Source organism: Ananas comosus, linkage group 19, assembly GCF_001540865.1.
Source record: "Ananas comosus cultivar F153 linkage group 19, ASM154086v1, whole genome shotgun sequence".
In the NCBI taxonomy this organism is placed as follows: Eukaryota; Viridiplantae; Streptophyta; class Magnoliopsida; order Poales; family Bromeliaceae; genus Ananas; species Ananas comosus.
The window spans coordinates 3,372,126-3,398,548 of record NC_033639.1 but is presented as its reverse complement, the minus strand read 5'-3'; the positions used below and the strand labels follow the sequence as shown (position 1 = coordinate 3,398,548).

General features: G+C 42.4%; 1 protein-coding gene and 1 long non-coding RNA gene across 2 annotated transcripts; both read left to right on the top strand.

The window, feature by feature from the left end:
* On the top strand, positions 5,947-6,295 carry LOC109724673. Its single transcript, XR_002220020.1, has 3 exons — positions 5,947-5,978; positions 6,065-6,134; positions 6,232-6,295. It is a non-coding gene; the product is annotated as an uncharacterized LOC109724673 (long non-coding RNA).
* On the top strand, positions 16,846-17,475 carry LOC109725251 (formin-like protein 5). The gene has a single exon (XM_020254359.1). The coding sequence runs from the start codon at positions 16,846-16,848 to the stop codon at positions 17,473-17,475; it is 630 nt and encodes a 209-aa protein (XP_020109948.1).

The following is a 26,423-nucleotide window of genomic DNA, read 5'->3' as shown; positions in this document are numbered from 1 at the left end:
ATGATGATGACGAGGACACTGAGTGATGTCTTCCTCGGGCTTCGTCTTGTTACTTTATTATGCTTATTTTCTAGGACGATGTTTTAGATTTGCTTGCTTATCTTTCTGTAGTATGTTTTTTTTCTTTCGTTTAGGCCTGTAGCTCTGACTAAACTACTTTCATATTTTTCTAGTATGTTTTCTCTTTCTATTTGCTTTCTTTTGGCAATTTTTGACAAAAAGGGGGAGAGCATAGATGAAGGGGGAGAGCATGGATGAACAGGCATTGAACTGAAGAAGAGGATGATGAGTTCAAGAACAAAGGGAGAGATGTGAACAAAGGAGGAGAAGGTATAAGAATTTAATAAAAAATCTTTTTGGAATGAATTATTTTGCAGGAAATCAAGACTTCATGACTCCTAGTTTCGTCTAAGTCATAGAGTCTGTTTTAGGAGTTTTGATGTAATTTTGAGTTTCAAATTGTATTTGGATTACACGCGAGAGGTTCGATGTTTTGGTGATGACATTGAACTTTGTTTGAACTTTGTTTGTCTTTAAATTGTAATTTGTGAGTTTGTGTGTGTTTTGTCACGAAATTGCCAAAGGGGGAGATTGTTAGGTCCTATGTGTTGGCAAGTTTCGTGGGTCGAGTCGGAGTCTTGAAGAAGTCCGGAGCGGAGGATTGAAGATCGAAGAATCCAAGACTTCGAAGAATCGGAAAGGACGCAAAACACGCAAAACTTGAATCACGATGCATAGGTAAGTTTTAAATCTTGTTTATGGTGATTCATACTTATTTATAGATCTTAGAATCATATTTTCAAGTTGTAATTGATTAGAAAGTTTCTAAGAGTTTGTAAAACCCGAAACAATGCATTTTCAGCGAAAATTGCATTGCTGTACCGGTACAAGGGTTTTCTGTCCAGGGTACAGCCATCAACGTTGCGCAGAAAGTTTGATGGTTGTTCCGGTACAAGCTTCATGCTGTACCGGTACAAGCCCTGTTCCGGAACAAGCTGAAGCTATCCAGGGTACAGGAGCTTCGCAGAAAAATCTTCCGTCATGGTGTACCCTGGACAGCTTTCCTTGTTCCGGTACAAGGTGCTGATTTTGGAAAGAAACTTTCTAATCCTACTCTGTTTTGATTCTAAAGTCTATAAATAAGCTATAGGGGTTCTCTAACTGATTAAGCATCACGAAAATACATATTTGAGAAACCCTAGAGGCTCGGATTTCATCAAAAACCTATTTTCTACAAAAAGCCTCTTTTAGATCAAATCGAGATATTGAAATTTGATATTAATATGTCGATTTGATCTCCGCTTCGCTTGGAGTTCTATTCCCTGGTTTTCTACGATACTCCAAAGCGAAGGATCACCATATTCATGATATTCTTCATGGTGGCGTCGTGGATTCGGCGTATTTGACGGCGGTTCGTGGATTCGGATCGTGGGCTCGTGGATTCGAGTGGCGTCGTGGATTCGGCGTGATTGAAGCTTCGTGGATTCGAAGTGGAGGCGTTCGTGGATTCGGACGTGAGGGCGTGGACAACCCGGAGGGTAGCGCGAAGATTCATAGGAGGTTAAGAGAGGTTAAGTCCGTGGAGTCGGTAATCACCTTGTAATCTTTTCTCTTAGTGAATTGTTTTTTCGCGTGTTGGTCCCGTGGGTTTTTCTCCAAGTTGGAGTTTTCCCACGTAAATCTCGGTGTGCTTTTTATTTTCCGCATTTATTTTTATTGCATCGAGATTTGTGGTTTTTGGCCGTTCACCTATTCACCCCCCTCTAGGTGATAGATACAATCTAGATAGATCCTTGGGCTCCTCAAAACTTTCAATATGCAATGGAAAGATTGAGTTTCACATGAAGCTTCTTGAACAATTCTCGCCAAAATAGACTAGCAAAAAACGGATCCCTATCATTTACAATTCTTTTGGGCAATCCATGGAATTTGTAGATGTTACCCAGAAACACTGTGTCACACACCGGGACCGCCAGTTTGGTTGGTTCAGGCACGCACACAGACCGCTGAATGGACAGAGTTTTTACTGTCCGCCCAAGTCATCACAATCAGTACAATTCAAGTGGTTGCAAACAGGAATAGAATTCATACACAGATTGTATAAGAAAAGCATCATAAATATAAACCACTACACTATTACAGCATTCATTCATTCACATTACATATTACATTTTATTTCTTTCCAAACACAACCAAATTAGTTACATTTTCTTTCATTCTTTCTTTTCTATGCCCCTAAGCTACATGGTAGAGGGTACTTCTATCCCGCTCCAAGTGGTAGTGTAACATATTGAAACCTCGAGAACGATTATCGAACTTTAGCCAAATTGGTTAAAATACCAAGAGAAATGGATGGACAAACTCCATTTAGCATTCCAACAAGGTTGAAAGGTCTAAAAATGAGTTTAAGAGGTGTTAGAAAGGTTTTAGCATCGACAAGCGCAAAGTAGAATAAAAAACGGTGCAAAACCGGCATTCTGGGCAAAGTGTACCGGTACAACCATCGAGTTGTCACCGGTACAGCCCTGCAGCCCGAGAAGAGTAAGCTATCGGGTTTGAGAAAAAAACTTAAAAGTGTGCCAGTACACTTTGAAACTGTACCGATACAAATGCTACAAAACCGAGAACTTTGTTCTCGGGTTGCCTCTGCGCAGGAAATGCACCGGTACAAAATTCCGTATACCGGTACACTTTGGGTCTGACAGCAAAGTGACAACTGCTGCAATTATGGAAATGGGGAGGGTTTAAATACAATTGTAGCATCCTAATAAGACCCCAATACCCCTTCTCTCTCACTCCCACAGCCATTCACCCCCTCCCTCTCATTTCTCTTATTTTCTCTCTCTAGAGAGCTCTCCAAAAGGTGGATTTGGAGGAGATTTGAAGGAGAAGCTTGGTTTTGGTAGCTTGGAGAAGATCTAGGGCTCTCCTACAAGGTGGATCTTGGAGAGCTTTGAGCCAAGGTAAGGTTTTCATGAAAACCTAGGCTAGGGTTTAGGTTTATGTCCTAGAAAACTAGGTTTTGATCTTCTAATGAGTATAGAAACCTAGTTGGAGCTATAGAATACATAAAACCCTAGTTTCTTCAAGTGCTCTAATGGTGGATTTTTAGGGTTTGCATTCTAAACCCTAGAAATGGTTTAGATAGTTCTAAATGAGCTTCTAGATATTGGACAAGCTCTCTTTTGCTTGTTTTAGAGATCAAAATCTAGGATTAAGCAAATGGCATTATTAGGGCATAGATTTTTAGGCTTTTGCCTCCGGTTGTTTTCGAGGTAAATTGACCTCTTGGAAACCTAATTAGGGGTATTCCCGATGCGTGGGACAACTCCATTTGATGTTACGAAAATGTCTAAATAAAGTTATTGAGAAAAAGCCTAATTTGGCTTCGTTTTGCCGCAGGCGAAAAAGTAGGGCTTCGAAAATTTTAAGAAATTCACCGTAGCACCCTTGCAACCATACAAGATGGGTAGCGCATACCGAAGACCTTGAAATTTCTTTTATATCTAAAGTGTCATATTTGAGCATATGTATATTGAGCATAAAAATTACATAGTAGGGTTATATGTGAGCATTTCATTGTATGTTGAGAGAACAAATACATGTGAATTACTAGCAAGAATGTGAGAATTTTATAAACCCCATTTATGCATGACAAGTGATAAGAACTTAGTGGACTTAGTAAACAAAGGTGACATCTTGACATAGAGGTAGAAAGTGACATTGATGAGTCGAGAATGCTAGAGTTGGAACACTTAGAAAACAAGTGTGGCATGTGTACAAGAATATAGTAGTGTATATGACACTAGTGAAAGTAAAGAATGCAAGTAAATGTGTGATAGTGACGTTATGACAATTTCAACCTTAGAGTTAAGGGTCATAAGTGCATTGCTTCCTTATAGTTAAGGAATGGATTGAACTTGACATCCTTATAGTTAAGGATTGGATCATACTCATATGTAAGTCCTTACTCGAGGGTGTTAGCTCCCCCTCGGATGATGTGCTTCGGAGTTGTCATCACTGGTTGTAGTAGCCTCCCCAGAGGACGGTCCCGTTGGGTGTAGTAGTATCCCCGATTTTTGGAATTTGAGTTGGTGAGTCTATTATGGGCGAAACCTACGGGCTAGCCTAGAGATTGGGTTCTGAGCAGTGACCTTGCATTCATCATGAGTACTTTATTGAGCATAGCATTATTTATTGTTCAGACATATTAGCTGCATTTGTTTAGTTGGTTACTATCTATCTGTTCTTCTATTATGCCTGATTTAGACCTAGTGGGAAAGTCGACGTGGTTGGTTGCTAAACCCACTGGGAACTTTGTTGTAGTTCTAACCCCACTATTTCTACAGAGCTGGGACCAAGCGTGCCGGCGGACGACCGTGGTAAGGGCATCGCGCCCTAGATAGAGACCTCCCGAGTGGGTTACCATTTTGTAGTTGCATACCTTTATACATCACCTTTTTGTATTTTGATGATATAGATGTTAAAGGAAAAGAACATGAATGATGTAAAAGATATTTTATATTTAAATGCAAAAACTTATATTTTGAGATCATATGATGTAAAAGAAAAGAAATGATGCAAAAATATAAATAATTTCCTAAGTGTAGTTTATTACTTTCACTATTGGCTATTGCTTGCCCTCGTGCAAGCCATTGTGTATGCTTCCGTTTTGTGCAAAATTCATACTCTATTTGTACAGGATGTTGAGCCTTGGGCGGACAGGGGAAACTCTGTCCGTTCGGCGTCTGTTCGACACGCTCGAACCGGCCAAAAGGATAGGGCTCAGGGCGTGACAGGTAGGGCACTATCTACTGAACTACGTCATTTCCTCATGCCACCGCGCCGCTTATGTGTGAACTTGAAAATATGAGAGTGAGAACTATAAATATAGTTTCCAGTGGATACGACCACCCAAAGGAAGAGCTCAACCCACCGAGACCAAAGCAAGCAACATAAGAAAGTTTGTCCAACAAATAAACATATAACAGTGTAAGCATAATTCTACTATATGCAATTAACCAAACATCCATGCTTATGCCTCAAATAAATGCGATAATGAAAATCATGTAAGTAGATTTACCCTTTTCTACTTTCTAATTCACTATCCATTTCATAGCCAATCCGCTCCTAAGGTTCTTTTAACTTACCCAAGCTAAACCACCCGACTCACTTTCGAATCAATCATCAGCGGACTACCGCTCACTGTCCAGGCCTGAGGAGAGGAACATGTTAGGCACCTCAACCTTCAATCCACTCGACAGGTGAGGGATTGTAATACACTGAACTTTTGCAAATTGCGGAGTTCGAGTGTGTGGAATGAAATGTAGAACTATCCTACATGTTCTAAAAGGCTTGGACAAGTTTTTGGACAAGTTAGAGAGTGATCGGATTGCCGAAGACAAGAAAGTACATTGCTTCTGCGCATTGGGCAGATTTTGCATTGTGTACCGGTACAGGCATTATGTTGTACCGGTACAGCAAGCAGCAGAGTCAGCTGCTGCGGGACAGCAGGGCTCTTTTGATCTTTTTACCTCTTGTTCTTATCTCCATTGATCCAGCACGACCCCAGAAGCTCTGTAGAAGTTGCTGGAGCTCAGAGAAAGGTTTCTCCATCTTCTTCCTCTTCTCTCTCTCTAGGGTTTTCTCTCACTAAGTTGAAGTCAACGTTTTGCGCCAATTTCGCACCGCACTCGTCGCTCACTGGTTGGGTGGACTAGGGGCCAGCTTTTAAAAGGTAAAGGGATGTGTTTTGATAGTATTTCCCATGTCTAATGCTGAGAGCTGCTGATAGAGAGCTTTAGAGAAGTATTTAGCTCAATTTTCTCTAGTTTGTGGTTTATCGTCGGATTTTGACGCGTTTCTATTCCGTTGATTCCAGCAGAGTTTGTTAGGGTTTCCTGCAGCTAGACAGGAGGTATCTAGCTATGATTTACCCACTTTGATCCAGAGAAAAGTTGCTTTGAGGCTTGATACAGGTAATTAGTCAACTAATGAGGCTATTTCGGATCTATATGCGATTTGTTGGAATAACTTGACGCAGTTTGGGAGTGCTTCTTCGCAGCAGATTTCCGAAGTTAATTGAGCTTATTTGGTGACCTTGGGGACTGGTTTAGAAGGTGTTCTACCCTGTGGTGAGCAGGAATTTCAGGTTTAAAACTGATTTAGTAAGAATTCGACTATAATAGCTTAGATGTAAGCATATTGATGTCGTTTCGGTATTGTTCGCAGCGGGAGGGTAATTGACTCTTGGACCGTCTTCGACTGGCATTGGAGGGCCTTTTGGAAGCTTAACTTGAGGTATTGAACTGAACCATAATAGGGAATTAAGCTTCCACTCTGTATTTATTGAGAATTTTGCCGAAATTGGATTATTAAGTAATTGTTTCGACGCGGTTCTGATACCTTGTTTCAGCAGGGCTGAGGCTTGATTGAGCTGAATTTCGAAGCTCTTGTGGACCAATTTGAGCCTAATAATAGATGGGTTTGACCTAACCAGAGCAAGTGAAGCTCCCCTATGTTATATATGTCACTATAGAATTGGTATAGTGTGTGCTTTTGTGGTTGATGTAGGACTTGAGATTAGTCATTACACTATATGTCGACACATAATTGAACTGAGATCTCTATGAAGTAGAGAACATTCATGCATACAAGCCTTTATGTCATGTTAAATTCAGTTAAATGACATTCTAGTACAAGTTGCTATGTTCCTAGAAAGTAGAGAACAATGACATGCTTGTAACTTTATTGATTATAAAGTCGAGAACAAAAACATGTTTTATGACTATAATGGTAGTGCCCTGATAATGGAAAGTTTCTAATGCCATATGTATATTTAGCATTATTCTTGCATGTTTATTAATCTAGTGGATACTAGTTACTACCAATATTTATCATATTGAGAATTCTGATCAAAGGATCGAGAGCGAGAACATTGCAAGTTGGAAAATGATGATTGAGACATGTTGGACTATAGATTTGCTTGCTGCCATTGTGCTCATCGCACATGCTTGTGAGGGTCGCTCCCTACAAGCCGGCACTCCGGAGTTGGCCTATGCGACAGTTGCTCGCCCGTGCGGGATTGGGTGCCGAAGTGGATTGCCGTGGGGAGTGTATACTACCACGGGGCCATTAGGCGCGGCGCAAGCTGGACTACCCTGGGTAGGTCCTTATGAATGAAATGAAAGTACTAAATGACAAAGGATAGTAATGAATGCTCATCAACTATGGGGTACAATATTTACTTATGCATCCTTGTTTATGTCCATGTTTATAGTAGTTGCGATGCTTCTATTATTCAGTTGATTCATTACTGTAGAAATCATGATTACATGCCTATCGCCTGTTAGCATTGCCTATATATATATATATCATGCCATTATCGCTTTTACTTTCACTTAGTACATCATGAGCCTAGTGGTGTAATTCGCCGAGGCTGGCGGCTTACCCACTGGGAACTATTGTTAATAGTTCTCACGCCCTTTTTATTGTTGTTTTTACAGAGCCGTCTACAGGAGAGGCTAGGGATTGTAGCAAGGGAGTCGCGTCTAGCTAGACATTGCTAGGAGCGTGCTAGTCGATCACCTTGCTACTCGGGCTACGGCCGAGGGTGATGTCCAGTGTATAGAGAGACTACCATTGTACAGATATTTTGTGTACCCTGTGTTGTATATATGTTTTGGATCCAGATGTTGCAGTTTTAGTACTTTCTTTTGTACTTATATTTTGAGTTGGATACTCTCGTTCTTTTGTTGATAGTCTTTGTGACTTTTACTACGCTCTGATATCATGATAGGATTATGTTATGTTTTTACTCCTATCGATTTGTTTCTTATAGACGCCTTATATACTGCAGGTGTATGGCGGGTCTGTGCACGTACCGGATATGCTTCCGCTGGTACCCGGGCGTGACAGGGATGTACCACAAACACCTCCAATACCAAGTCGCCCGACGGGTAAGGAACAAGTCATGCACCCTCGGTCAGGGATCCCCCAGTGGGAGAGGAACATTCCGTGCACCCACGGCCAAGACCTTCGATAGGGAGAGGGACATGGCATGTACCCTAGCTCACGAAAATCTTGTAGTGGGAGAGGAACATGCCATGCACCCACAACCAAGAATCTTTCACGGTTACAAGTCTTGAAATTCTGGAATCCACTTTTCAGGTCTTAAGGATTCATCATATACCCTATGTTGTCAACCTTTCTAGGTTCATGTTCCAAGTGGCTATCCTACCACTATGTTTCCAAGCTATATTTAATGACACTAGGTTTCAACATCTTTCCGATCCAAGTGGTCATTCTACTACTATATTTCATATCTAGGTTCAACAACACTAGGTCCTATGTCTTTTCCACCTAGGTTTATTCGACTCTAGGTTTAATAGCATTCCAATACAAGTGGTCTTGCTACCACTATATTTTCCAACCTATGTTTAATAATACTAGGTTCAACGTCCAATCACGTTCTTTCTCTATCCTAATTGTCTACACCTAGGGTGTGTTTGTTTGGGTAAAAGTGATGGGGAAGTGGAGAGGGGGGAAGTTGTTTACGCCGTAAACTATCACTTCCATTGTTTGTTTTGCCGTAATTTTATTACGGCCGAAAGTCAAGTTCGCCCAAAATAGGGTAATTGACTTCGCCCTCCCACGGGGCGAAGTCAATTCCGGTGAAGTGCAAAGAGGCAAAGAAGCTTGTTAAATTTGGTTAGGTAATGTGATCAAATTTAGTTGGGCAAGTTTTAATATATTTTTTGTTTAATATGTATACTTAAAAAATGATGAAAAATGAATTTGTTAAATGTTAATAATTTTTTAACTTTAGAATTTTATTTGTTACATTATTATAATTTATATGCAAACAAATAATATAATTTTTTAAAATTTTATTTTATAATTACACATATATATATATAATTATATACATATATAATTATATTAATTTTTATTTATTATAATTTATTATTCACTAAGTTACAAAATAGACAATAATATCACTTCGGAGGTAAGTATACCAGGAATGGAGAGCTACACTTTTACGTCATCTATTTTCCACCAAACAAACAACAGAACTCACAGAACTGCACTTCCATAGTTAGAAACAAACAGCGGAAGTGAATTAATTTTCACCTAAACTCCACTTCAATCCAAAGTCCACTTCCACCCCAAGTCTACTTACGTTGAAACAAACATGCCCCTACTATCACACCCCGAGCCCGCCTATTTGGTCGGTTCGGGCACACCAACAGACGCTGAACGGACAGAGCCTCCCTTGTCCGCCCAAGGCTCGGCACAACGTCAACATATATATATAGTTATTACACAGCGGAAACAGAAGCATATACATGACTTGCACGAGAGCAAGCAACAACAAAAGTGAAAGTTCTACATCTATTACATCCATACAAGCACTATGATTACTTTCAATCACATACATGCATATAAACATTTACATTCTTTCATTCTTTTCTTTATACATCACATGTTCCCAAATACATAGCATTTCTTTCATCCAAAACATAAGCTTCTTTACATGTATACATTATTTATACAACTTTCATCATCATAAACAAAAGATAATAATAACAGGTATGAACTATACTCATGAGGTCACTGTCTAAGGCGCGATACCCTTACCGCAATCCTCGATCGGTTCACTCGGCCCCGGCTCTATAAAAGATAGTGGGGTGAGAACTACAACGAAGTTTTCAATGGGTTCGGCCACCGACCTCGCCGACTTTCCCACTAGGTCTAAATCAGGCATAAGTAAAAGAGCAGATGGATAGGTAACAATGCTAAACAAATGCAACTATTATGCCTGAACAAATGCTATCAATGTAAGATGCTCATGATGCATGCACATAATCATTGTCATTACCCAACCATTCTTGGCTAACGCATAGGTTTCGCTACAAAACTCACTAACTCAAATCCCTGATATCGGGGAGACTTCTACAACCCTACGGGACCGTCCTCTGGGGAAACTCCAACCCAGTAATGACTACTCCGGAGCGCATCGCTCGAGAGGGTGCGATCGCCCTCAAGCCAAGACTTACATGTGAGTATGATCCAATCCTTAACTATAAGGATGCCAAATTCAATCCAATCCTTAACTATAAGAATGTTATGCTCAATCCAATCCTTAACTATAAGGATGCGATGCTCACTAGTCCGTAATTATGAGGATGCCATATTCACCATGCCACAACACACTTTGTGTTTTATTCTCTAGCATTCATTATACTCGTTAATGCCACACGCACTAAGTGTTTCATGCTCTAGCATTTGTTATACTCATTAATGCCACACACACTAAGTGTCTCATTCTTTAGCATTCATTATACTCATTAATGCCACACACACTATGTATCTCATATGTATTCTTTGCCTCAACATGTTCATGTCATGATTCATACATCTATAGGGTTCACTTTTGTTCAATAACTCACTAACATCTCATATGCATTTTTGTACTGAAAGCATGCAAAGAACATATATCAACATATTCTCAACTCAACCCTACAATGCATGAATCCTATTTACTCATATATGCTCAATAAGTGACATTTAGACATAAAAGGATATTCGATGAATTCAGGAAGCACCACCCACCTCGTAGGATTACTAAGGTGCTACGATCCAAGTCTTGTGATTTATGATCGCCTATTCCCCTCGACCACGGCAAACGAAGCCGAAACGGGATTTTTCCTCAATTTCTTTGCATAGACTCGTCGGATCTTCGAACTGAGTCTCCCAATGCGTCAGACTATCCGTCAACTAGGGCTACAAGAGATCAAACCCTAGTTAGATCTCATATTTAGCAAAAATCCTAACTTGACCCCTAGGTTTCTCATCTTTCCTAAATAACCCCCAATTCATGGAGATTCATGAGCACATCTACCATATCAACTTCTAGAGGTACAACAACTAGAAGATTTAACTCAAAACCCTAACCAAAACCACAAGAACTCACCTTGGGTTCTAGCTTTTCCACCACTTGTTGCACAAGTGTTAACTCCACCCTCCAAATAGCCTTCTTCTCCACCAAAGCCCCTCACAAACCCTAGAGAGAAAAAGAGAAGGAGAGAGAGGAGAATCTTAGAGAGAGAAAGGGAGTTCCTTTCTCTTTGTTCTCAAATGAGAGGATAAGGTCTAGGGCTTCAAAACCGACATATATGATCTCATATGTGTCATTTACACATAAGCCCCTCAACAAAACACAACTTTGAACCAACCCACAAAAATGCGGGTACGGGGTCCAAACCCTACACAGGATCTGGACCCCGAGAGCAATTTTTGCACATTTTGAGCTGAAACTTCCCAGCTTGCTCTCCAAGGTCCAACCCACTCACAACATGTATTCCAAGTCGCTCGGAATGATCAACGAACCTTTCTAACTTGTCCCACTCGGCACTTTGGTCAATTTGACTAAAGTTCGGTATAACCTACCGAAGTTTCGGTATATTACACCTACGATTCATGATTCCAACATCTAATACTTGTTGAGTTCTCTAATGTCTCTAAAGAATGTCAACCTATATTCATTGTCCACACCTAGGCATACATACATATACATCCTTTATGTTTTCACATGCCTATTGTTCTTGTCTAATGGTAGGTAATTCCATCTAGTAACATATATTTGATATATCCATATTTACCATATACAACCTACCATTATTGTCATGCCCCGGGACCGCCAATTTGGTCGGTTCGGGCACGTCAATAGACGTCGAACGGACAGTACCTCTCCTGTCCGCCCAAGGCTCCAACAATATGTATAATACAAGCAAATCAACATAGAGATTGCAATTATACAAGGTTTACTCGAAGGCAAACAACAACAAAATCACAAGTGAAAGTACTATGTACTAAATTAAACCATTCCACATACATGTCATTTGATTATATTTTAACCAAATACAAGTAAACCAACATATTACATTCATTCTTTTCCATTCACGTTTACATCACATAGTCATCCACAAAACATATGCTTTACATCTTATACATCATCTCTTTTCAACATACAAAAGTTGAACTATAAACATGGTAATGACTATACTCCGGTGGCCGCTAACTATGGCACTAAACCCTTGCCTCGATCCTCCGCCGCCCCGCTAGCGCATGGATCTGCAGGGTTAGTGGTGGTGTGAGAACTAAAAGAAGTTCCCAGTGGGTTCAGCCGCCGACCTCGCCGACTCGCCTACTAGGTATATTCAGGCATATATAATTCAAGAACAGATAGATAGATTGCAAACCAACTAATGCAAAGCTATTACAATGCATGTACAAATAATAATCCAACAAGTAAGATAATCATAAAGATGATGATGCATGCATGCTCTTTCACATTTACTTTCCTTGGCTTTTACCCAATCATACCGGTTAACACTTGTTAACCCCAAACTCATAATCCACATTCCCATCTACCGGGGGAGGCTCCAAGCGCTACCACCCGAGGGACCATCAACAGGGCACTTTCCCCGTGGTGTCTACACTCCGGAGTACACCGCTTGAGGAGGAGCTACCTCCCGCAAGCCAAGACCAATGTGAGTACGATCAAATCCTCGATTTGAGGACGCATAGCCACACTTGCTATCTTTGCCACAATCCATGATGCCGCAATGCCAATGATAGATTTCTACCTTATCATATATACCACTTACTAAGCCACACTTATCGTGACGTCACAATAGGTTAAACCTTGTTTAGCCATTCACATTCTCGGTGCCAATCTTGTCGCTAATGTCAATGTCACCTTTATTTACTATTGTCATAATCCATTTCAACATTCACACACATATAGGGTTCTCACATACATAGTTCACATGGTTCTATATCAATTCATATATTCTCCATCTAGAAGCATATAATCGAATCTCAACCAACAATAATATGTCACACTACCCTATATGCATGAATGCTACAATACCAATATGCTCAGATAAAGGTAACACAGACATAAAAGAAAATTCAGAGATTTCGGATAGCACCCCCCCACCTTAGAGGAATGCTAGGATGCCACGATCCAATTTTCAAGACTTTTAGACTCTTACGCCACGTGCTGCGCAAATAGGCTTTTTCCTCGATTTCTTCGCGTACACTCGTCGGATTGCCGAACCGAGCGCACCAATGCGTTAGAATACCTATCAATTAGGGTAATAAGAGATCAATTCCTAACTTTGACCTCACAGTTACAAAACCCTAAAATCTCACCCTAGGTTTCACCAAAACCTCATAACACCACCATTAATGGGTTTTAATGCCTCAACTACCCATAATAACTCCTAGAAGCTCATGCTAGAAGTATTACAACCAAAACCTAGCTTGGAATCAAGAAAACTAACCTTTAGGTTCAAGTTTTCTCCAAGCCCCTTGCACAATTGCAAGCACAACCTTCTACTTGATCTTCTTCTCCACTCAAACTCCTTCAAACTCCTTTGCCCCAAGCTCTAGAGAGAGAGGAAGAGAGAAGAGGGTTTTTAGAGAGAGAGAGGGAAACCTTTTGTTGGCAGGGTGAGAGAAATGAGCCCTAACATAAGCCCTCTCATCTGCAAATATCTCCTCATGTCACATTAGCACATAAGCCCCTCTCAATTCCATAATTCATGTCAGCCGAACTGGACAATTTTCGCGTACGGGGTCCGGACCCTCTATAGGGTCCGGATCCCGAGAGCACAAATTTTGGTACTTAGCCAAATTTTCACAGGTTTGCTCTCTTGGGTCCATATACCCTATATGCAATGGCTCTAACACTTATAGAACCCATTGCGGACCGTTCCAACTCGCTCGACACCGCGTTCTGCTCATTTTTACGGAACTCGGCACGACTCACGGGGATGCGATACGTTACAATTATATACATGCATCAACAAATAAAACCATACTTTACTCTTTGCCATGGAAGTGACCTAATCACTTCGGTGAAGCACAATGCACCTTGTAGTGCCCCCAATTTCTTGTAGACACTTGCAATTAGGTCAAACTGTTGGATCTCCAAGCTTGCTTCCAAGCTTTCCCTTGCTCTATACAAGAGATCCATTCGTTACCAATTTCGAACCCCAAACGATTTTTTCTCTTGAAATCAAGTTTCCCAACATGATTTCCTAACCATCAATTAGGATTTTAAAGGGTTAAAATATTTTTAAAACCCTCCACAAGAGAATCTCTCTTTCAACCTAAGGTTGCTCAAAACTAGAGAAAAATCCCAAATCTCATGATAAATCCCACTATTTGTGGTCTAGATTTACCTAGGGTTTTCTAAAATGCTAAAACTAAGGATTAAACCCAAAACCGTAACCTCAAATCCCGGAACCCACCATTACCCAAGCTTCTTCTCTCCTTCTTCCTCAAGAAGATGGCCTTCTAGCTCCAAATCCTCTCTCCAAGCTTGATCCAACAAGCTCCATGGGTTGGAAGAAGAAGAAGAAGAAGAAGAAGAAAAAGAAGTGAGAGAGAGGAGCTTCTCTCTCTCCCTCTCTCCCAGCATGCATGTGTGTGTTTCCGAGGGGAAAAAGGAGTGGGCTTCCCTTATATGAAAGCCTCCTCATGAAATTACCAAAACACCCCTCAAAATTGAGTTTCGGAGTACTCCGTACTAGTATTCGGGTTCGCATACCAGTACTCGGGCATCCAATTCTAGTACCCAAAATCCAGTTCCTCAAAACTCGAACGTTAGATTCTCAAGTTTTCTATTGCATATTGGTTGCCAGTTTCCAGTACCGGTACTCGGTATAAAATTAGTATCAGTACCCAAGTTTGGTTCCTTAAACCCGAGAGCCCATTTCTCTTATTTGTATGCGTATCGATACCCAGATTCCAATACTGATACTCAATACAAAATCTGCAGCTTTGACAGATTTAATATTTCGGAATCCATTTTCGCATCCGATTTGCGCCGAAAACACTCGAATACTCCCCAAACTTCGCTGGAACCATTTTAATAGCTTTTTGAGCTAGTTCCTACTAAAACTTCATAATTGTAGAAGTTTGATACATTACACACTTGAGCCATCGAAGAAGCAATGTAAGGATGGGATAACGCAATAAAATGGGCATGCTTACTCAACCTATCTACCACGACCATGATTACATATTTTCCAAGGATTGTGGTAATCCTTCGATAAAATCCATAGAGATCTCTACCCATATATTTTCAGGTATTGGTAGGGGTTGTAGAAGACCTATTGTCACGCCCCGCCCCGAAACCACTACCAATTTGGCACGATTCGGGCACGGCGAGCGGACCGCCGAACGAACAGCGCCTCCCCTGTCCGCCCAAGGCTCACAACAAGAATGTGTACAAGAATTTTCCAGGAATTTAAATTCTAAACATACACATTCAACGAGGCACGAATAGTGCCAGCAACTACAAAAGCAAGTAATCCACGAGTAAAAACAAGTGAAATAAAGAGAGTATTTTGCTAACTATTACAATAGTTCACCCTTTTCATTTATATTATTTTCTTTAAATGATCACATCATTCATCCAAAATAGATANAGAGAGAGAGAGAGAGAGAGAGAGAGAGAGAGAGAGAGAGTGAGGCTACTATGCTTCTGGAAGCACGGAGCCTTCCGTGCTTCCAGGCCTTTTTCGATGTTGTGACTTTCGAATCATCGATCGGCTCCGTTAAACTTGATCTAGAGTATTTGAAGTATCTAGAAAATAAATTTTATGATTTTTCGATATCATTTGCCTAGTGAACGAAGGGGCTCAAAATCAATGGTTGAAAATAAAAATCTTACAAAACGTGATAATATGACATTAAAATTTTAGATCAAAGATATTAATCTTGTTTTATATAGTATAAAGAATTTCTATCAAAATTTCACGTGATTTGGTGTAAGGACTGAGATTTTTACAGTGCAACTAAACTCTCTGTTGATGATGTTTATGTGTGTAATTTAATTACATAAGCACTCGTCAAGTTTCAGGAAAAAATGAGCTAAAATGGAGAAGTTACGCGATTATTAGTTTTCACTTAAGTGAATAGTAACTTCGGTTTTTCGGAGAAGCCACGGAGTAGAGTTGGCTTTCGGCGCGTATCGGACTCCGTTCATAGCGATCCAATAGCTCGTTTCGAACGGTTCAGCTATTCTGGAACCAATGGCACTGACGGATTTTGGATCTGACGCACGGTTTTCGAGTAAAAGGAGTTTTAATAAAAAGAGGGTTTCCGCTCTTTGCTATTCATGCATTTTAAAACTCCTCGTGCTTTGTACAAGTGATCTGGAGATAGGTGAGAGTTGTTTTTGGTACCTACTGGTGGTAGAGAATTCAAATTTGAATTTGAATTAAAGATTTTAGGGTTTATGTTTTGGTATATGTGCGATATACGGATTAATTAGAGAGCGGATGGGTTCCGTCGCGAATCCGTGACCAAATCGGACGAATCATCATTGTAGTTTTGATGCCCCCAACGTGTTGAACGCAATGGTGCTGTCGGATCGAAAATCCGACGGACGGATCTCCGGGAATTACGAGATTTTCGCTGTGGGGTCAAAGTGGCAAAACGGATAAATCGCGAAGAGACCCTATATTTTATGTGCCGAATTGCGTGAGATCGGACATGGAGGTGCGTATGTGTAAAATACGCATGCTGTGAGGGACTTGACTGAGAATTTTATCCCTGGGAGGACTATCTTGCAATTGTGCATGTGAAAATAGTAGTTGCACCAGGGTTTCGTGGGGAAAACCCTAACTTTGGTTCACCTTCTCCCTCAGCCGACCTCCTTGCATCCTCCGAACCTTCCCCTTCCTAGCCGCTCGCACTTTGGCCGCCGGCGAGCACCTCCGGCCACCGGAGTAGGCCTTCTAGTGCTCTCCTCTCCATCGAGTTATGCTACTTAGGCCGTGGATCCCAGGAAAGCATCCTTTTGCGTCGAACCAGAGTTCTCCGGCCGAGGCTTCCCCTCCGACGACATCCCCGCCAGCCCCGCCATCCACGCGCGTCGCCGGCGCCACCAGGACGCGCTGCAGTCGCCCAGACCCAGAGCGGGCAGAGCCGGCGCGACTTCTGCCTCCTGGGATCGCCGCCGCCAGGGACCTCATAGGCGACCTCCCTCGTGACCGCCGGCACCTCTGCGTCCGGCCAGAGTGGCCGCCGCCGCCGCTCCTACTGTTTGCGGCTAGCCCGAGCGAGATCTGGCCGTGGTTGGCCAGATCTCTCTCCCCCGCGTCGCCGCTGTCTAGGATCGGCCAGGCCGCCTCCCGCCGGCCTCCGACGACCGCTCGCCGTGGCCCGGAGCTCCCCCAGCCGTTTCCGTGGCCTTCGGCCGCCGCTCCCTCTCTCTGCGGCCGCGCATGGACTGTGCAGGCTGAGCCACGCCCAGCACCGCCGCCGCCGCCTTCCGCCGCCGGCCGGCGTGGGCATCGGCTCCGCCTGGCCGGCCACACCCGTCCGCCGCCGGCCTCCCTGTCGCCGGAGCTCTCTGTTGGCCGGTTCTGGGCCGACCTCACCTCGGGTTAGGTGCCTAGGGCATCGTCGCCCGTCGACGTCGCCGCCTCCCGTCTCCTGCTGATGCGAGCCACGGACCCCTCTGACCTGCCGTACCTGCCCCTGGCCGGCCTTCCCGCCGTCCGGCCGCCGCCGGCCACCCCCGAGCCGTGCCTAGCTCCGGTAAGCTAGCATGGCATTTATTGTGCACTGTTTGGGGTTGTGTACACTTTCCGGCAACCCGAGGCTGTTCCGATGCCTCCGGAAGTGAGCACGGTGATCTTCAGTCAGTGCTGATCACAGTGCTCACCTCAATCGGGGTCAACGAGTGTCGATTGTGTCATTTTGAAGTGTTTTAGTTTCAGCGCACAGTTTTTGCTGAAGTTCGCGTCGCTTGTGCTCGTGCCACAGCGGCCGGCAACGCTCCGAAAGGTGAGCACGGCCTTCGGCACGCCGAGACCTGTCAGCAGGTGTCTCGGTTTGGCTGAATGATTTCTAGTTTTTGTAGACGGACCATAAAAGCGCCCAAATCGCATGAAATAATGCGATTTCGGGTAATCGGGAGGGCTTTTATGTATTTTGGGTTGTTGCGGCTGCTGTTGGCAGCATGGGTGAGCAGTGGGTAACCTTTGGACTGATTGTCCAAGGCCCCGGACCCTTGCGAAGATCGAAAATGTATTTTCGGTGCGTTTGTCGGCAAAATCCGCCGACGGAACGCGGTTTTGGTTCGGAATTATTCCGACGGTGCTTCGTGAGCTTTTGTGTAGTCGCTGAGCCTTGTTGGCTGGTCACTCGCGTCATTTCGAGAGTTCAGAAATGACGAGTGAGCGACGGTGGGTTCCGGTGTCGAAATTGACACTTCCAGGAACCCGGATCCCAACAATTATCCACCAATAGTTGTTTGGTTGTGTATCCTTGTGTTTGCTGCCATGTCACACTAAAATAAGTGTTTAGAGGCAGCGAATGACTCGTGGCATGAGTCGGTGCCTTCCCGGATAGTTAGTGGGTCCCGGCGGAGTCCCGGTGCGATTTTCGGGACTTCCGGCGAGTTTGGTAATCGGTATTGGGAAACTGATTTCTGTGAGATTGTTTGTGGGTTATGCTTCTAGGGTTTCTTAACTGTGGGTTAGACACTAACCCAGTGGACCCTCCTTAGGTCCGGTTGACATTCTTTTGCAGTCAGGAGACAGGCGCGACAGTTGTACAGGTGGGTACTTCGATCCGACGTTGGTACAGTGGTGCACGCTCGGTGATGGTTTCTTACCCTTGCTCTTTTGTTATTATCCATGCTTATATTATATGTTGAGCTTTGCACCTCTATTGTTTACATTACACCCACGTTGTTTGATTATACTCTACTCAGACGTTTCTATGCTTAGTATCACGTGTAGGAGTATAGTCTATCTGTTTATGATACCATGTTTCCTTGTTGCTCTACTTAGCTATTCTGCATACCCTGTTTCATGTTTATAGTAGAGCGATTCCGTGATTATCTATGAGATCAGCGATCTAGTCGGTCGATTCTAGTATTCAGTATTTGTGACCTATTCGGTGAGTTCCTCGACCTTTGTTGTCTGATGACCGTTAAGGTCGGTATACCCTGAGGGGTGGGATTGTCGGTTAGTTGCCGACGGATGATTATACTTTACTCATATTCTATACTTGTGACATGATTGGTCGAGTTTCATATTCTATACCTGTGACATGATTGGTCGAGTTTCATATTCTATACTTGTGACATGATTGGTCGAGTTTCATATCCTAGTTGATCTGAGGGGTCAGTCCTTGAGGTTCATTGAGCAGTATTTGCATATGTTTGAGAGGATGTCGATGTTGTCCCATCCTAGTTGACATGAGTGGTCGGTTCTTGTGCTTCCTTACAGTTGACGACCTATGCGGTCGATGGGCCCTGGGGGGCAGGATTGTCGGCTGGTTGCCGACGGTTGAGCATTGAGCATATTGCATTGATCGCCCGATACTCGTCGCATTTCACGAACACTGGCGGTCTGATCCACCGCAAGAAGTGTTCTTTCCGGAAAAGTGGTTGAATGGTGACAACCCGTGAGCCCTAGAGGGGTTATATGCACTGGAGAGTAGTAGTGGCACTGGCTTGAGGTCTGCGGTGCTGACCAAGAGAGCATTGGTTTCAGATTGGGTACTTTTGGACTTCTTGACCGGTTGACGCATATGTCTATAGTAGCAGTCGTTGCATGCATACTTACAGTTCTTACTTTATAGTTGTCTTGCTGCTATAGTAGATATTCATGTATGCTTTCGGTTCCAGTTACAGTAGCGGTAGCCGTTATTCAGTCTAGTTCTTACTTTCTTTCAGTTTATTGCTACTGTATTTAGTATATCTGCTCATTACCTTATACATCTCTTTTGTTTACTATTGTTCCTATTGTATTTCCACTGACCCGTGTTGTTGTATAGCTCTTCCTGATCCGGTGAGTACTCCTCGCCTTCTTCGGCTTGCGGTACCCACTGGGAGGGGAGACATGTTTACATGTTCTCACCTCCCCCACCATTTTTCAGGTATCGCGGGCGATGAGTAGTGGGACGAGACGTGAGGTACGTGTGTAGCGGTCGATAGAGCTTCCGACCCAGGTTATTTCGATTTAGTTATTACCCTTATTATTTCTGTTGATTTATAGCTTAGTCGGTTTACATGGTTCAGTTTTGTGTTATTATCTGAATATCTGAGTTTTCAGTTGGTTTTGGAATGTAATAAAGGATTTGTGTTTTCTTGAAATAAAAATGGTTTTCTACCCCTCGTGGTAGCGTTTTAAAGAAAGATAAAAGTTCCTGTGTAGGAACAGTTTTCAAAAGGTTTTCTATAGATTTTGCATCTTAGTATTTCAAAACTTGTTTCTGTGGTTGGAAATATTTTAACTGATAGATGTGGATTTATGTTTAAATATTGAAAATAAAAATGTGAACCTGTGGTGAATGGTGTATGAATATATAACTGTGGTTATTTGTATGTTCATCTGGTTGTGGTTGTATCATGTTTGAACTCTTGTACTTGTGCGACGCCGTGCAAATACAGGGGAGACTCTGTCCGTGTGAACAGTGGATCTTCTGTATTTGTGGCGGATCTGGCATACCCTGGGGTCAGGTTTTTAAAAAAAAAAAAAAAATTTCAGACGCTTTTCCGCTATGCTTTAAACTAAAAAGGGACCCCGGGGCGTGACACCCGGATTGTCTACGGACCTCCATGTGGTCTGGACCTCCAAGTGGTCCTAGTCGCACGACACTCCGGAGTACTCGACGACAATCCCCTCCATGTTGGGATATGGATGGCTATACCACCCCAAAACCAGACTGTGAACTAGATCTATCCTCTCCAAGTGAGGATACCCTACAACTAGGGTCAACAACCCAATCGAATCCTCTCCGAGTGAGGGAGGGAGCTCCAAGTGCACCCAAGCCCGGGATTGTCTACGGACCTCCATGTGGTCTGGACCTCCAAGTGGTCCTAGTCGCATGACACTCCGGAGTACTCGACGACAATCCCCTCCATGTTGGGATATGGATGGCTATACCACCCCAAAAGCAGACTGTGAACTAGATCTATCCTCTCCAAGTGAGGATACCCTACAACTAGGGTTAACAACCCAATCGAATCCTCTCCGAGTGAGGATGCTCTACAACTAGAGTCAACAATCCAATCAAATCCTCTCCAAGTGAGGATGCTCTACAACTAGAGTCAACAACCCAATCAAATCCTCTCCAAGTGAGGATGCTCTACAACTAGAGTCAATGTCTCAATAACTCATCGACAACCTCTCCATGCGAGGGTACTTAGGTTTACTAAGTTCTTTATCCACAAGGCATTTGCTAAGGGATCTACCTATCCCTAGATTCTCAAACCTCTAGTGTCATTTACACTACATTAATGCCACTCGTTAGTCTTTAACAGTTGGATGCCACTTGTTTGTTCTTTAACATTTAACACTACTTTCTATGTCATCAACATCCCCATCGAGTTCATTTCTTTTCTTTCGCATTATAGGATCTACGTCCCGACCCAATCCTCACCTATCTAAGTTACCAAGCGTTCCAAGTACACTAGGTTATCAATTAGAAAGCATAAGGAATGGAGCTACTATGCAATCCTACAATACAACATATAAGAGATGAGATTAAATACAATCTAAGACATAGAAAGGAGTTCGAAAGCTTTGGGATGGCACCCCCCACCTTTTACCGATGTAGAGACTTTAGAAACGCTCCTCGGCGAACCTTACAACGAGGTCTCGGCCTTCTTGGTCCAAGACAAGGCTAAGTCGGCCGTATTTCGCCGATAGCTCCCAATCCACTCGACGAATCGTGAAATCGACTTCGCCCCCATGATTTGTGACCTACCAATTAGGTTTACAAGGCCTCAAATGAGATCAATCTCATACTTTACCAAAAACCCCATTTTGGGTGCCCTAGGGTTCCCATCTTGCTATTTGCAATTTGGAACCCTAACTCTAGCTTTGATCCACCAACAATGGTGCTAAGGGTCCATTTGACCCTATTTCCAAAGCTCAAAACCCAAAAACCCTAAGTTCTACAAGCTAGGGTTTGTAGCTTACCTCTTGGGCTACACCAATGGGAAGAGGAGAGGGAGAGGGAGATGTTTAAAGCCTTCTCCTTGTTCTCCTTCTTCTTCTTCTTCCTTTTCTTCTTCTCCTTTTCCTTCCTCTCCTTCTTGTTCTTCTTCTCTTTCTAGAGAGAGAGAGAGAGAGGGAAATGAGGGTGATGGAGTGAGAGGAATGAGAGAAAGAGAGAGAGAGGCCTCTCCCTTAACCCCTCTCATGGTCATTTTGCACTTAAACCCCTCAACTTTCTATTCCTTATGCAGCCCTCACTGGGTAGAATTCGCGCGGAGGGACCGGTCTCCCCGACTTGGGACCGGTCCCCGAGAGCCTCCCTCGGGCGCACGCGTTCGGGAATCGGTCTCTCCCCGAGAGACCGGGAGAGACCGGTCCTCGGGAGACCGGTCCCCGAGAGCTCGATTTTCAGGACTTAGCCAAATTTCGACATTTCTCGCTAGGACCACGTTCGGGGACCGGTCCCTTCCTGCCAGGGACCGGTTGCATCAAGCAACCCCGCTACACCCAGCCGATGGAACCAGTCTCTCACCTCCAGAGACCGGTCCCCAAGAGTAACATCAGCCCAATGATGCAGTTTGCATCATTTGCTCTCGTGGACTCAACTCCAAGGCACTCTTTGCGCTTTGGACATCTCTAACTTCCCCAAAAGGTATTCTCTCGACAAATAGTCGATCCTAGACGAAGTACAACTCTCGGATTTCAAGAATTCACTTTCTTACACCTATTGGTGCCATTATCTCATATTAATTATGTCGGCAAACTAAACATTCCCTCACAAATTTATCAACGGCTTATCTTAGTCTTTTCCAGTAGAAATAGCTTTTTAACCTTTTTGCTGCTGCTTCGGAACCAGAGTGGCCTCCTAAGCTTCTAGACTGGAACTCACTGATGAGTTGCAATTGTAAGCCAAGATCATTGCCAACTACTAGCTTCCCTTTTCTCTCCAGTTCATTCTATGACCAAGTATAGTGCGCTAGGATTTCAAATATTGTTGCTTTTATTGTATAATAGCTTTCAACTTGTCATCCGACTCCCAGCTACTCTTAATTTTGTCCAACAGATTTGTACAAATGACTGAAATAGCTAATAAAGTAGGCGATCTAGATAAAGCATCTGCAACTACATTATCTTGACCTCTCTTATATACTACTTCATAGTCATATCCCAAAGTTTAGAGAGCCATTTCTAATGATTTAGTGTAGAGATTTTTTGCTCCATCAACAATTTTAGACTTTGGTGGTCCGTTCTTACCTTAAAATGCCTTCCAACCAAATATAGACTCCACTTTTGCACCACATTAACTATTGCTAACATCTCCCTTTCATACACTAACAACAACTGGTTTCTTAGAGATAAAGACTTGCTCATAAATGCAATTGGTTGCCCCATTTGTAGCAAAACCACACCTACTCCCACCCACAAGGCATCGGTCTCAAAAGTAAACTCAGCAATGAAGTCAGGCAGTGCCAATACTGGAGAAGTAGAAACTACCATTTTTAACTTTTGGAAAGCTTGATAACTTGCTTCAATCCACTTAAACCCATCATTCATTAACATCTCGTGCAAGGGCTTACTAATCTTTCCAAAATCTCTAACAAAATGCCTGTAATAACCTACTAATCCAAAGAGTCCTCTCAACTTCTTCACTGAAGACGGTAATGGCCATTGAAGAATAGCTTCGACTTTTTTTTGTATCCATTGCAACCCCTTCATGGCTAATAATATGACTCAGATATTCTAGTTGTGTAGCTGCAAATGGACACTTACTTCTGCTTGAGGAATAGAGTGTGTTGTCTAAGGACATCAAAAGCTGTCCTAAGATGTTGAAGATGCTCCTCAGCCCCTTTATTATAAATAAAATATCATCAAAAAATACTAGGATAATTTGTTGTAGGTAGGGTTTAAAAATGTAGGAGCATTGGTGAGCCCAAAATCTCATGTGTGTGGAAAGTCGTCTTAGCAATGTCAGTTTCATGCATGCGAATTTGATGATAACCTGATCGTAAATCCAACTTAGAGAGTAAGCTGAACCCTAAAGCTCATCTAGTAATTCATCTACTAATGGTTGGAAATCTATTCTTGATCATGTTATCATTGAGGACCCTCTAATCTTACATAGTCGCCATGAGCCATCTTTCTTTTTAACTAGTACCACTGGCGAGGAATAAGGACTATTGCTAGGTCTAATTACCCCCTGGTTCAACATCTCTTGTACCAATTTTTCAATTTTATTTTTTTGATACGCATGATACCTATAGGCCTAACATTAACTGGATTTGCCCCATCTTTCAAAGGAATCCTATGATCCTGTGCTCTTGCTGGTGGCAGACCTTGTGGTTCAGCAAATAAATCAGAGAACTCCAAAAGCAACTATAATTTTTTTGCAAAGAGAGCACATAATCCTTCACTGTCAGATCCTACTGTTTCCACTAACTATTATTTTCAAACTTGCCCCCTAAGAAACCCAAAGTACCTATTTTGTTTCTTGAAATAGAATTCCATGCGTAATTACTTGAAATCCCACAAAATGGATCCTAACTTTAACCATTGTATTCCTAATGCTATGTTGCACCCCTTCAAAGGTAGCTACAATAGGTCTGTGTCAAACTCTAAATCTTGCATCTTCCATTTGAACCTCTTGTAAATAGCAGAACTTGTTAACCTATTACCGTCGGCTACTGTCACCCTAATTGGAGAAATAGCTTCAGTACAATATTCCAGTTTTGATGCTATAGCAGAATTTAGAAAATTATGTGTACTTCCTGAATCTATAAGTATATGAACTCTCCTACGTTTTACAGTATTGGAGAGCCACAGTCTTAAAATCGGGCAATTGAGCTTGACCAATCAAGGCATGGAGAGAAATTTGAGGTGAAGAGTCTAAAACTTCAAATTATGCATTGTCAGATGCAGCAGTTACTTCTGAACTACTAACCTCCTCCATTCTCTTCTTCCACCAATTCAATCCTGTACAGTTGCTTCTTCTTGCACTGACGTCCAGGGACGTACTTCTCTTCACACCAAAAACATAATCCTTCAGCTCTTCTCTCATCAAAATCGGTATTAGAAATGTTTCTTGTGGCCTCCGTTGACACTGGTCCAGCTCCCAATACCCTTTCTTGCTGGTTTGGATTCTTGAATGTTCTTGAAGGTTGAGAAGCATCTGAGTAGTTGAAGGGTTTTGGAGTTGCTAAAATAGGTGAATTCCCAGTTACAGACTTAGTTCCCCTTTGGTGACGCTTATTGTGACTATCCACTGCTAATTCCTGCAACTTAGCCAGACTTGGTGCTTTTTGGAGTGTGCGTGGTTGAAACCTCCCTACCGGAATCTGAATCTTATATTTTAACCCACTGAGGGGGCAACTTATGGCATACTCTTTAGTTAACTCTACTTTGTTCAATAATGCATCAAACTTATCCTAGCAATCCATAACAGACCCAATTTGCTACAATTCCTTAAGCACAGCCGTCGGATCATCATACAGATCTATTCCGAACCAAGTGTTGAGTTCAAAAACATATTCTTCCCAGGTAGGTAGGGATGCAAACGGATCCGGGTTGGTGGAGCTCCCACCCCGATTCGCCCCGACGAGGGCAATAAATGGGAGAAAATAAACAGATTCGGAGCAGAAAACGAGGTGAATTTTACGATCCGAGACGGATTCAGGGCAGAAAACGGGAGAAATTTTGACCCGCCCCGAATCCGCCCCGAAAATCATTTATATTTTAAAAAAATATTCTTAAAAAATAATATATTTACAAAAAAAGTTCAAAATATAAATTATTACTCTCATTTCTAATGTATTTGAAACTTATGAATTTTGTTTTGAATTGTGATTGATATTTTTAATTTTTATAATTAATATTGTTAAATTATATATATAATATTATTAAAAATTATTAATTTATATTTTATAAAATATTAATAATATTATAATTTTATAAAAAATATTAGTTGGCAGAACGAATTAGGGGAGCCAGCGGGAGGCGAGTAACGAAGCGGGGCGAATTATGTAATATATTTTTTAACCCGTCACGGATTCGAGGCAGAAGGCGGGGCAGAATTTTACTAGTCGGGGCGGGAGACAGAGCGGGGCTCTCGCCCCCAGATCCGCCCGTTTGCATCCCTACAGGTAGGTGATGAGCAAATGACTCTAGATTTCATGTAAACTTGATGCCACTGAAGAGCCTTGCCCTCTAAACGGACAGTAGCTAATTTTACCTTTGCATTTTCCCCAGTTCCATCAATTTGAAAAAATTGTTCACATCTATACATCCATCCCTTCAAATCCATTCCATCAAATCTAGGGCAAACTAATAAAATGCAAAGAAAACTGAGATTTGATCAAGTTGTTACCTTCTGGTCGCGATGATGAT